The following is a 12,916-nucleotide window of genomic DNA, read 5'->3' on the forward strand; positions in this document are numbered from 1 at the left end:
TTCTGATTCCTGGAGGTGCTGCAGCAGTTCACAGCAGACTCCCAGTCGTCAGTGCTTGTAATGTTAGAATCTTCACATTTTATTTTCCATTTGGGCTGCATAGTGACAAGTGACTCAGTTTTCACTGAAGGCGTGTTCAACCCTCTAGATTTAAAAACGGGTGAGAAATACAGGGGGAAATTGTAAACATTTTGAGTCTTAATCAAGATTTTCAAGTTGTTTGCAATACTGCAATCTAGTATCTGAATAAAAACTATGTTTTACAAACAATTAAGCCTTCCATCAGAAATGTTAAGCTGTGGAAAATCCTAAATATTACCTTCTTCTTTCCCTTAATATTTCAGCTTTTGGGTTATTGCCTCCCATTCTCATATATACTCTGAGTTCCAAAAGGTTAAAGTCCTGGCATTTTTTCCGAATGGCATTTCCAAATGCTTTATTATTATTATACAAACAGAGCAAGGGGTGGAGAATAGGGGGACAAAAAAAAAAAAAAAAAAAAAAAAAAAAGCCCTTCATAATTTGTTCTCCAGAACCGGGTCCTGCTGGCGATGTGAGGGAAACCGCCCCAGTGCCAACACTGAACAGCCCGAGGGGTGTTTGAGAGCAAACACGGGGATGTTTTAAGGAACACGGGGGTGCGTCCCATCCCAAATGGATCGGATCGGTTCGGATCGGATCAGAATCCACTTCACTCCACCCCAAATGGCCCCAGAGCCCCGACACGCCCAGCCCCGGCCGGCGCTGAGGCGCTGGCCCTTCCCTCCCACCGGCCCTCACCCTTGCTGCCCCAAGCCCGGCCCGGTCCCGCCCCCCGGCCCCGCTGACCAATCAGCGGCGGCCGCTCGGGCAGCCAGCCAATGGCCGGGCGTTGCTACCTGTGGGGAGTATTTTTAGCCGCCGGCCGCGGGGAAGGGGGGCCGGTGGTGATTGAGGGGTCGCCCCGCGCTCCCCTCAGGAAAGAGCCCGCCCGGAGCACCCCGGAGCCTGAGGGGCGCCAGCCGTGCAGGCGGCCCCTGCCAGCCCCGCCGTCCGCGCTGTCGAGGCCCCCGCGGGCCACGGCGGTCATGGGAGATGTAGTTCAGCGCTCCTCCCCCTCCCTTCCCCGCGGGGCTGAGGGGCGCAAGGGCAGGGCTTTGACGTCGGCAGTGACGCAACGGGGCTGCGAGGCGAGCAGCGCGTTGACGTCAGAGTTGCCCCGCGCGCCGCGCCGGGGGGGTAGAGGAGGCAGCGGAGGGCCCCGGGCGGGGGCGGAGCCTCGGGGCGGGGGCGGGGCCGCGCGGGCGCTGCTCAGGGCAGAGCGGGGCTCGGGCGGCGTGGCCGCGCGGGACGTGTGGGGGGCGCGGCCGTGGGCGGGGCAAGGGAGGGTATAAGTAGGGGTGCGGCGGGCGGTGGGGCAGAAGCAGAGGGAGCGCGGCTGCGGTGGACGAGCGCGCCCGTTGTGGGGGTGTGAGCAGCGCTGCCCTCCCCCCCTTCCCTCCCCCCCTTTTTTTTTCCGACCCTTCCCCCTCCCCTTTTTTTTTTTTATTTTTTTTATTTTTTTTGTCTTTCCTCTCCCCTCCCATCCTCGCCGAGGGAGCTGGCTCTCGGAGATGGGGGTCGGGTGCTGAGCCGCACCCCCCCTCCCCGCCCTCAGAGCCCCGCCGGGACTGTTCGCACTACCGCCGCAGCCCTGGGTGAGTACCGGCCGCGGGGCAGCGCGGGCGGGGGCTGAGGCAGCACCGCCCGGCCCCGGCCCCGGCCCTGGGCGGGGTGTGCTGGGGCGGTCACGGCCCCGCGGAGCCGGGGGGGCTCTTCGGGGAAGGGGCTGGGGGAGAGCACGGCCGGGCCGTGAGGGGCCGCGCTCGGGCTCGGCGCAGGGAGCGCTGCCGGCTGAGTAATGCGCGCTGGGCCGCTCCGGCAGCGCCCTGCGGGACCTGCCCGGCTGAGCGCCGGGAGAGGGGCCCTGCCACCGCACCCGCCCTCCAGATAGCCCCCTTCCTCTTCCTCCTGCGCTTTCTTACGGGCTCAGAAAATGCTCTTCCTCCTCCTCCTCCCGCTGCCGCCGGAGCTCCGGGGCTGTGAGCAGAAATCTAATGAGATCCGACTGCCTGGTTATGTAACTCCCACTGCTTAAGGCTCCTGCCAGGGCGCTGCTGCCGGGCCACGTATGGGCTCGGATCCCCCAGAAATACTGCCCATAAATACATAAAAAGAACAAGTTCGACACTATCAAGCCGATATGTTTGATCAGTTTCTTTTGCGGATCCGTTTCGCGTCGAGACATTTACAAGCGTCAGCCTGGTGCGCTCTGAAAGGAACATTCTTTTCTTAAAGGACGTGGGGGAAGGGGAACAGCACAGATGGATTAATAAATCATTTTTAAATGCCCAGTTTAACCACCCAATCAGCCTTTCGGTACTGATTGTGCCCCTTTTGTAAATATCTTCTGTTTGCCCTTGATCTTTTCCTTATCCCCACCCGGTGCTGATCCAGCAAACGTTTAAAGGTCGCCTTATCATACAGCCTTTCAAACTATTCCCATACCATGTTGGGGAGGACACGAATGGCTTGGAAATAGGGTTCCAGACTTTAAAAGGAGATTATTTGGAGCAAGAAATAAAAAAGCCGTGTAGTCACATTGTTAATATCAAAATCCTTTAACTCTGATTTCTCTAATCTTTAGTGACAGCCATGCTAAATTTTGTTCTTAGTGATGCAGAAAAAGCCCACTGTTAATTGAAATTCTCTTTGGGCTTTTAACTTGAGCCAAAACCAATCCCCATATTTTGTTTTATTGGAACTTTTCGACAAAGGTGTGTGGAGTGTGTGAACGTTTATACCAAGGTACTGCAGGATTTGTATTAGCAGTTTTTGTGCTAATACCTGATTCTTGTCCCTTCTCTAACTTTAGACAGCTAATTTCTCTTTTGTCCTTTGTGAAGGAGTGACAACCATATCTTATATTAAATATAAAATGGAGTCATGGAGCAGGAGAAAGGCAATCCTTTGGAACTGTCAAAAGCCCTGTTAGCCCAGGAACTTTTTGAAATCTGAGCTACACACGGTGCTATACAATAATTGAGTATATAATTGTATCTTGCATCTAAAAATAGAGAATAATTTGTTGAAAGAGAAAAATTTGTGAATTAATCTATCAGTCTTGGCCACCCTTGTGACAGAACATACATGCAGCTATTATGTGTGTGCTGACTGCATTTCAGTGTGAACTGTTGGATGTGCACAGCGGACATTTTCTCCTCACTTTGCATCGTTCCACCCGTGCAGAGTTAGGGGGAAGATTTGTCTGGTCTTAAAATAAATGTTGCATCATTTTAGCTATTTGTATGAAACCTTCTAAAGCAACTGTTAGCATTTTTAAAATTCTGCAGCCTACAGTTGCAGTCAATATGTTTCCAAACTTTAAAGTGATAAATGACCCTTGGACTAAGACCTTTCAGGCTAAACTAATGGTCTGGTACTAAATTTTGCAGCTGAGTACTATAAATCATCCAAATCCGGGTTGGTAATTGAACCGTTGACAGGCTTGGCAGTTCTGTGATGTCTTAAAAATTATCCTTGCTGCTTTGTGATTAACTAAACACCCTGCTCATGTGATTTGGAAGTGCCCCATGCTGTATATGTAAACACAAGCCCATCCTCTCTAGTGTTGTTTGTAAGTCACACTGAATGGAGCTGACATCCTCACCTTCCACAGGCAGGAACAGAAATAGTTTGAATGCACATTTTTTCACTTAAAAAGTAACCTATTTTCTGCAGAAAGTGAAGCTAAAAGAATGGGCCTCAGAGCTTGATCTTACACTGTTCTTACTTGGATGTGTTTGCTTTTGTTTTTTCTTAAAGGAACAAGAGCACTCAAGGTGAAGGATAATAATCAACTCGAATCAGCACTTTGAATGAAATTTTGTTTCCCTGTGGCATCTTCAACACTTTCTTCTTCGGGTTTTGAAACAGACTTATAACTCTGTGGCACAGCAGCTATGCAGCTTGAAATCCAAGTAGCACTCAATTTTATTATTTCATATTTGTACAATAAGCTTCCCAGACGACGTGTCAACATTTTTGGTGAAGAGCTTGAAAGACTTCTGAAAAAGAAGTATGAAGGGCACTGGTATCCAGAAAAGCCATACAAAGGATCAGGGTTTAGATGTATTCATATAGGGGAGAAAGTGGACCCAGTCATAGAACAAGCATCCAAAGAGAGTGGTTTGGACATTGATGATGTTCGTGGCAACTTGCCTCAGGATCTTAGTGTTTGGATTGACCCGTTTGAGGTTTCATACCAAATCGGTGAAAAGGGACCAGTGAAAGTGCTTTATGTGGATGATAATGAAAATGGATGTGAGTTGGATAAGGAAATCAAGAACAGCTTTAACCCCGAGGCCCAGGTGTTCATGCCTATTAGTGACCCAGCATCTTCAGTGTCTAGTTCTCCTTCTCCTCCCTTTGGTCACTCAGCTGCTGTGAGCCCGACCTTCATGCCCCGCTCCACTCAGCCTTTAACCTTCACCACTGCCACGTTTGCTGCCACCAAGTTTGGCTCAACCAAAATGAAGAATAGCAGCCGTGGCAACAAGGTCGCCCGCACCTCTCCCACCAACCTTGGCTTGAATGTCAATGACCTCTTGAAGCAGAAATCCCTCTCCTCCTCCATGCACTCTCTCTATGGGCTCGGCCTAGGCAGTCAGCAACAGCAACAGCAGAAGACTTCTGCCCTGTCTCCTAACGCAAAGGAGTTCATTTTCCCCAACATGCAGGGTCAAGGTAGTACCAGTAGCATCTTTCCTGGTGACAGCCCCCTTAACCTTAGTCCTCTCCAGTACAGTAATGCCTTTGATATGTTTGCAGCCTATGGAGGTCTAAATGAGAAGTCTTTTGTGGATGGCTTGAATTTTAGTTTAAACAACATGCAGTATTCTAACCAGCAATTCCAGCCAGTTATGGCTAACTAAAAATAAACCGAAAGCGAAATCCAAGTAAATACTATTGTACAAGTTAAAATGCACGTACCCAAGGGTGTATCTTTTTTTCCACCTCTTGAGATTTTTTTTAAGGCTTGTAGTATGAATACATTCAGGCTTGGTTAGATAAATAAAACATGCATCATTTTTTCATTTGCCAACCAAGCACAAAATTATTTTATACTGACTGTACATTACAAAACTATACTCTCAAAAATATGGCCTCTTACAGTATTTAAGATATAGCAAGGAAGTGGCTAATTTTTTTATGTATATATATATATATGTGCTCAGATATATATGTGTATATATATTAAAAATTGGCACTAATAGGTGGGTTTATTGGTCTTTTTCTAATTGTATAATTTAATTTAGTACAAAGTTTGTAAAATATCAGAGTATATATATTGTTTCTACAACATGGTATTGCATTTATATCTTTTTACTACAGTGATCTGTGACAGCTGCAGCAGCTTCATGTTGTATTTTTTTTACTGAAATTGTAAGATATCCATCTTAAAGACATCAATTCTAAAAAAAGTAAAAAAGTTGTGTACAGAATATTCCTTAGTGGTGGAATTAAAATGTATGAAATATTTGCTTTTTTCAAAAGAAACACAAATTGTATTTTCTGTTAAAAGTTTAAAGATTTTTGCTATATATTATGGAAGAAAATGTAATCGTAAATATTAATTTTGTACCTACATTGTGCAATACTTGAAAAAAGGTATAAAAGTATTTTGAGTCAGTGTCTTACATGTTAAGAGGGACTGAAATAGTTTATATTAAGTTTGTATTAAAATTCTTTAAAATTACCTGGCTGTGGTGGTGTGTGTGTTGTTCGTGTCGTGCTGACGAGCTGAGCGCTGCGTTCCCTGTGCTGGCACTGCTGGGCTGCACCAGAGCCTGACTCAGCAGCAGAGGCAAGGGTGGCTCTGGCTGCACCTCCTGGGGGGTTCCTTACCCAAAATACCCCTGACAAAGCACAGAACCCCATTAGGGACTTGCCTGCCATTATTTGAACAAATTCTACTTGTTATTCATAACTGCAGCTCACTGAAGCCAAAATGGAATTCTATTTTTTTTTTCCTTGATAATTAAGGCTCTTAAGCTCTGTGAACATTGAGTTATGGAGAGATGGGATGTGTTTAGCAGGGACTCAGGTGATTCCTGAGGTAACATCTCCTTTCCATGTTCATCATTGGAACTATTCTTTCTGGAGGTCGTAGACCAGCAAATCAGCATTCTGCCTCTGTATTAGGGATTAATAGCTCAGAAACTAAACTGAATAAAAGTGCTGATTAACAGCTTACTAAACCCATTGTAAACTGGCATTTTATATGCTCTTTTTAATAGAGAAATGTAATGCAACTACACGTGACATTCTAAGGTATTTATTTTAGCAGATTTTACCGATTTTAACTGAATAGATTCTCAGAATCAAATGGGAGTGGGAGGGAAGAGAATTCAGAGGCTGACAGAACAACTCAGTTTTTCCAGGCCTATTTTGAAGTTGCATCACTTACTCTTTTCCATCTGCTCAGCAAATAGTGTTCCTTGTTAATGGGCATTGTCAAGGGAAGAGAAACTGCTTTTATGTGTAAATCTGACAAAGATGAGCTCGTGTTCCATGGCAGCTCCAGACATACAGAGACCCAGGGCTAAGTGGATAGTCCTTGGCTCTTGGCAGGGAAATGTGAGCTACAGACAGAGCACAGGATTAAAATGAGCTGAACTTCAGTGTTCTGACACTGGAATTTGAGACCAAAGGTCAGTCTTTTCCTGTTGGATGCACTTGATGTGACAAAAGGTGGGATTCCACATGCTCCCCCCTGTTTGGTGGGAGTGGAGCTGTGGGGCAGCAGCCTGTGCTTTTCACTCCAGTGTGAGCTCCCTGCTTTGGGCAGAGGTGGGAGGCTGACAGTGGTATCCATTTCCAGTGCCATGACAACCAGTTCAAAAGCAATAATGGAGCAGAGGGGTTTTTTGGGCATTCATCTGTCTCTGTTTAACTGGCTCCCTTTTATTGAGTTTGCCATCTGGTTTATCTTTCCACTCACGGCACAGCCACAGACAGCACTGCCATTAAAAGCCTATCATTGCTTATATCTGAAACCTCATTTTAAGTGGGTGATTTTGCTTTTAAGAGGAATTAGAAAAATGCTGGATCAATTGCTGGAAAACGGAGAATGCCAGCTCTGTGTATTATTTCTATTTGAATGCCTAGACTTTAAGATTTACTACTGTTTTACTATTTACAGCACGATGCTAATACCTAAACTGCCCAAGAGGTTGAGCAACTCTGACAGTGGAGACTTCATGTGTTCTGTAATATTTCTGTTCCTGTGATTTAAACTGAGATAATTTGTTTAAAGGTCAGTGAGCTTATCCTCTTCCCAGGCTGATTTGTTCCTTTCCACTGTAACCAGCTCTCTGTCTGCAGGGCCACGCAAGGAAAAGTCTTTTGGAACAAACATTTGTGCAGCACCTTTCAATACAAAGATTTGACAAGCAGGGTTTGGTTCTGGTGCTTTGAAAGGAGACAAGTCAGAAAGAGAGCTTCAAGTTCTCTCAATGCAAGTGTGGAGATTTTTTGTTTTAATGATTTTGAACGTTTCTGTGTGAATAATTTTTTAATCTTCTTAGAGAAATGAGAGCTGCCTGCTTTGTGTTCAGTCTGCTTCACCCAGTTATTTTTCTTCTGCTGAAGTTTGGTGCTGAATTTCTGAGACCAAACATTTACATTGCAACATTCTGTTCTCACCAAGTGTCAGGTCAATCACTGGGGTCATTTGTGCACACCCAGTATTCAGCTGTCAGGCAAATGCACTTGCTTGGATAGAAATGACATAAAAACAGGGGAAAGGAAGCATTTGCTCAGGTGTGCAAATTCTTTTGTATTTTCTCATGTGAACATGCAGTTTGCTTCCTTAGAATTGCCAGGGTGAGCTAAACCTTGGAAGGTGACTTTAATTTACAGTTAAGGAAAGGGCAGAAATAGAACTATGTGACTCCCTCAATGCTGCTTAGTGCCTCATATCACCTCACCCCAGATCCCCACCCGAGCACAAGTTCAAGGTACTTTGGTCTGTAGGGATCACTTAATTCAGCACAAGTCAATAACTTTTGAAAATTGCAGTCTGGGATCCCTGAAGCTGCTCAGAGGCTCCAGCGTGGCTGCACACAGGGTTCAGGGCAGCTGCAGTCTGTGCTGTGTTCGTCCTGTGGGTAGGGAACAGACCTGTCTCCTGATCAGGAGTCTGGTAATGGCCACCAAAACTGAACTGCTCTGCTTCTTTGTGCTGTGAGTTCACAGAGTAGTGCTCCTTTGTTGAGAGCTGAGTCCAGGGCCTGGCACTGCAGCTGGCTGAGGACAAGTTCTGCAGTTCTCAGCTTCAGCTGAGCTGACTCACACACGTTGAGGATGGGGCTCTGAGCCACCTGATTTAATTGAAGCTATCTCTGATCATCACAGGGAGTTGGACTAGGTGAGCTATCAAGGTCCCTTCCAAACCAAATCTACAGTTCTGTGAGCTACAGAAGGATCATCCTTCCTTGATGATGCAGAATTAGAGAGCTGCTGAACATTGCTTGTACAATCTCTTGGTGCACAGCCCGGACAGATCCCCTAGTGCTGCACTCTGCTCCCACCACATCCCAACCTGCAAAAGCCTGGTGAGAGCAAAAAGCCCAGCTGCATTCTGAACTATCAAGTAACCAAACAACGAGTTGTTAAATCAGCTCTTTGGACTGACATGGGATCAAAGCAGAGTTCATGTACTGATCTGATGCCCCAGACTGTTCTATTAACGTTTCAGGAATAAATACCTCAGGGTTTGTGTTGGTAGTTTTGGAGCAGATGAAGCAAACCGGTGGTTCAGCACTCTTTTTTATATCATCAGCAAGTTGATTTAAATTGAGTGTACAGAGTTGGCTGCATTCCCCTCATGAGTTGCATAAAAAGTTTGCTAAATCGAAGTGCCAGAGCTGTAAAATCCTGCTGAAGGGACTGTTTCCAAAGATCAGTGAGAGGAACAGTTAAACTGTTACCGTGGCAGTGCCTGTGTGACTTTTGTCCTCTTGGCTTTGTTTTAGTGACAGTAGTAAGGAGTTTTGCCTTACAGAAGGGAAAAAGCATTAAGACTCAGGAGCATAAACCACATTCCCTTTGGCACTATGAGTTCTCTACCTCATAGACAAAATATGATCAGTGTGTGGAACAAATGGCAGGTGTACAATATTTTTAGAAAAACCTTGGCATGCAGTGTAGACATCCCTCAACCCCCATCCTTTATTCTGTCAGCTTTGGTTTGTTATAAACAACCTGCAGTATAGGTGGCTGCAGTTTGGGTGGAACTTGCTGTAGTTTGCATTTGGTGATTTAGCACTTCAGAGGCCTGGAATCAGAGCTCTTTTGCTCTGAGTTTTGGGACAGAGCTGTGTTATATTTACACAGTCTGTCAGCCATGGAGCTCATTGTGCTGCATTCCCTTGTCCCCTTGGCTTCAGGATTACCAGGAGCATAAAAGAAAAGAGGACTCTGGGAATGTAGAGCCTAAATTATTGTTGTTTAGTGCCCCTGTGAGCTTCTCTGAGAATTTTTTATCAACTGGCTTATGCCTTTAAAACCAGGCCTGGAAAACCACCTTCTTTCCTTGGCAGAATGCACTCATTCCCTGCTACACCCATAACCGTGGCTTTTCTGCCTCCCACAGCATCCTCAGCAGGACTGAGATCTGTGTTGCTGCCTTTGTTCAGCACCCCTTGCCACCTGCTGTGCTGCTCCAGGCTCTCCTGCTGCTCCTCTCTCCCCCAGGCTCTGTGCCTGGGCTCGGAGCTGCTGTGCAGGGGAGGCTCCAGCCAGAGGTGCCCTGTCCCAGCACCTCCTGCCCTCAGGCTCTCCTCGGCTTCACTTTAAAGACTGAAGAGCTCGGGAATGTCAGAACACAGGGAGGGGTTGCAGGAGGTGCTCTCAGTCCCAGGGAATGGGGTGGATTTGCTGCTTGGGCAGCCTCAGTAATGCAATTTCTGCAATCTAGGAGTTTTCAGCCACACTGATGGAAACCAAGGTAGCAGGTTAGAGAGGGGCATGGTGTCAGAGATGATAGCTCAGACACCCCACAGAGCTGATCCTGGGCAAGCCACTGCCCTTTTCTGTGCTGTTCCTGCCTCTGTCTCCATTGGAATCTGCTGTTAGTAAGGTCAGACTTTCCCTGGCTGTTTGTTATAAGGAACTTCATTGAGTTCTCTGTGCCACCAGAACATCCTCTGGGGCTGACCTGCCATTCCCTCCTTTTATTGCATTTAGTCTCTGTGGCCTTGGAGTGTCTCCTTTGTTGCACAGTCCTCTTAACCTGGATTAGGTGACCTTTGTGTTTTGAAACAAGGCATGCCTGCAGAAGTGAGGCACTGGGTTTTCATTGTCCATGGTGTAGAGTGTGATTCATCCCTGTCAGAGCAGAAGGTCTCTGGAGCAGTGAAATCTCACATCGTGACCACTGGGATTCTCTAAAAGAATGTCTGTGGATTTTTCTACAGATAGAAAGTATATATTCCTCCAGTACAAATCATGTGAAAATTTTACAACAGACTATTCACTGAAGGTCAAAATGAGATTTGCAGACAGATTTTACAAACTAAAACAAGTTTCCCTTTGATTTTCATTGGACCCTGATGTTACACATCCCACGTGCCAGCAGAGACAGGGCTGCTGGGCTCTGCCACAGCCGTGCTAAGAGGTGTGAGTCTTCCAAAGATGGGCTGGGCAAGAGTAGATTTGGTGATTTTAAGTCCATATTTGAGCCTTTAACACCCTGCTGAGTCTCAGATGTTGCAGGTAACTGCAGTGTGTTTTTAAAGCCCAGAAGTCGAGAGGAAGAGTGCAAAATTCCAATTACTGTTGAAAATATTAACACCTGGGGCAATTACCTACTTTGCAGGTATATGAATACTACATATGGAACCTCATGTTGCATTTATTAACTGCTTCAAGACATAGCTCATATTTTACTTGAGAAAATTGCTGTTTAATTTTTGAGTAATGGGTACAGATGTTCTGCTCTTTTGCCTTTAGACTGTTACAGTGCAGTCCTTAAAGATTCATTTCAGCATTGCTAAACTTGAGAAATAATAACTTGAGAGATTGTTATTCAGTCTTCCAAGAATATTTTAGAAATTATGAGGTAATCATAAATAATAATGCACCTAATATCACATTAATTTATCTTCTGGGTGTAGAGTTAAATAGATTTCAGAGTTTTCTTCTCTCCACAAGTCCACTAAGAACTTATATTTATGTGAAAATTTAGGTTCTTAGGAAATCACAGTTTCCCTGGAACTGTCACTGCACAGGAAACAATATTGAAGGGACAGTGATGAGCTCAGAAGTGCTGGCAATTAACCACAGCTGCTTAATGGAATCAGATTTCTAAGTGACACAGAAGGACTGAGACCTCCTACCACCCTCCTGCCTGTGTGCTTTGCATGACAGATTTGACAGGCTGGTGGCAACAACTGCAGGCAGCCACCTCAAATTAACCCATACAAACTGATAAGGGACAGAAACACTCAGTAAAGAGATCAACCACTGCATCTCCAGCCTCTCACTCCTGACCTGCAAGGAAGGTCTCCAGAACTGCTTCAAAAGACAATCCAAGTACTAAAATTCCTGACTCCAGGATAGAAAACCACTTAGTTATTGATTGCATATTGCATTATGGTTTTGCTGCCACCAGACATTCCTAGGCAATAATTATTCCTATCTCTTACTCTCTCTTTGTGCCATAAATTACATCATCAGCTGTCCTCTGGCTAGCATCCTCCCTTTGATGAGCAGGAACCAATCACCCTTTGCCTCAAATTGCCTCATTCATTAATAGAATGAATTTTAACACAGAACTATTCTCAACCTGTATTTAGCTCTAAAGTTATTGCTTCTATTTCAGCTCTGAAGCAGCCTGATGTGCCTGCAATCACATGTTTTTCTGAGTGTGCCCACTGACCTAATAATGTCCCCTGTCCCTGCCTCACTTCCACCTTGGCCTGTCCTCACTCTGACACCTCTGCTGCACCTCCAGGCTTGTCCCTGCTGGGCTGAGTGTGCCAAGGAAGGCAGAGCCCCCAGGAGCTGTGAGGGAGGTTCTCTGCTGGCCCAGTTCGAGGGGGAGCTGCAGGCTCTGTGAGCTGGAGCTGCTCTGCCCATCCCAGCTGTGTCCCAGAGCCCCTGGCAGGGCTGATGGCAGGTGAGAGGAGCTGCTGCTGACACTGCAGAGCTGGGAGCAAGGCTGGATGGTCATTTCCTTAGACACCACTCATTTGGGGGTGATGAGCCTTAGAGGTTGGTAAAGTTGTCTTTCATTTTTTCTTGACATCTCTATGGTTTTAAGTATTCAGTGTTTAGTCTCTAACCTGCCCAAAGTGAGATACCAGAAGATCTGATTAAATTCAGCATCTGGACCTAATCTGTATACATCAGTCCTTTTCCCAGTGTTCTGCTGTACAACCTCTCTCCTACCTTGTTTAGTCCTTGAAATTTCTAGGTTTCCCCCTCCTGACTTTGCTTTCTGTTTTCCTTCAAGGTCTCCCTTAAAGCTTGTTTCTCTTAGTTTCCTTCCCAAAGCAAGCTGTTCTCCCCCCCTGCTTGTCTGAGGTCTGTGCCTCACCATGTATAATTTGCAGTGTATTATCTGATGGAGACTGTAATCTCTCCAGGGCAGGGCTGTGTCCTGCCCCGGACTCACAGTTGCCTGTTTTACTCTATGAGGCTGAATAAGAAGGACAGAAATAGAAGAGTACACAGACACTCCCAAATAAACTGTGTTTTGTGATCTGTGTTCCAGAAACAAATGCAGGAACAATTGTTACTAGTAACGTGGTTTATGCTGTACCACTGAGGCTTGGGAAGAAGATCCTTTAGGCAAAGAAACCTCCTTTACAAAACATTTGTGGAATGTATT

General features: G+C 45.9%; 1 protein-coding gene across 1 annotated transcript; it reads left to right on the forward strand.

Annotated features, from left to right (window-relative positions):
• The first annotated feature begins 1,376 nt into the window (after positions 1-1,376).
• On the forward strand, positions 1,377-5,776 carry TOB1 (transducer of ERBB2, 1). Its single transcript, XM_056506040.1, has 2 exons — positions 1,377-1,676; positions 3,844-5,776. Exon 2 carries the CDS (start codon positions 3,981-3,983, stop codon positions 4,950-4,952), a length of 972 nt encoding a protein of 323 aa, XP_056362015.1. The 5' UTR covers positions 1,377-1,676; positions 3,844-3,980; the 3' UTR covers positions 4,953-5,776.
• Positions 5,777-12,916: the final 7,140 nt, after the last annotated feature.

The sequence above is a fragment of the Oenanthe melanoleuca genome, chromosome 18 (genome assembly GCF_029582105.1).
Source record: "Oenanthe melanoleuca isolate GR-GAL-2019-014 chromosome 18, OMel1.0, whole genome shotgun sequence".
Taxonomy (NCBI): domain Eukaryota; kingdom Metazoa; phylum Chordata; class Aves; order Passeriformes; family Muscicapidae; genus Oenanthe; species Oenanthe melanoleuca.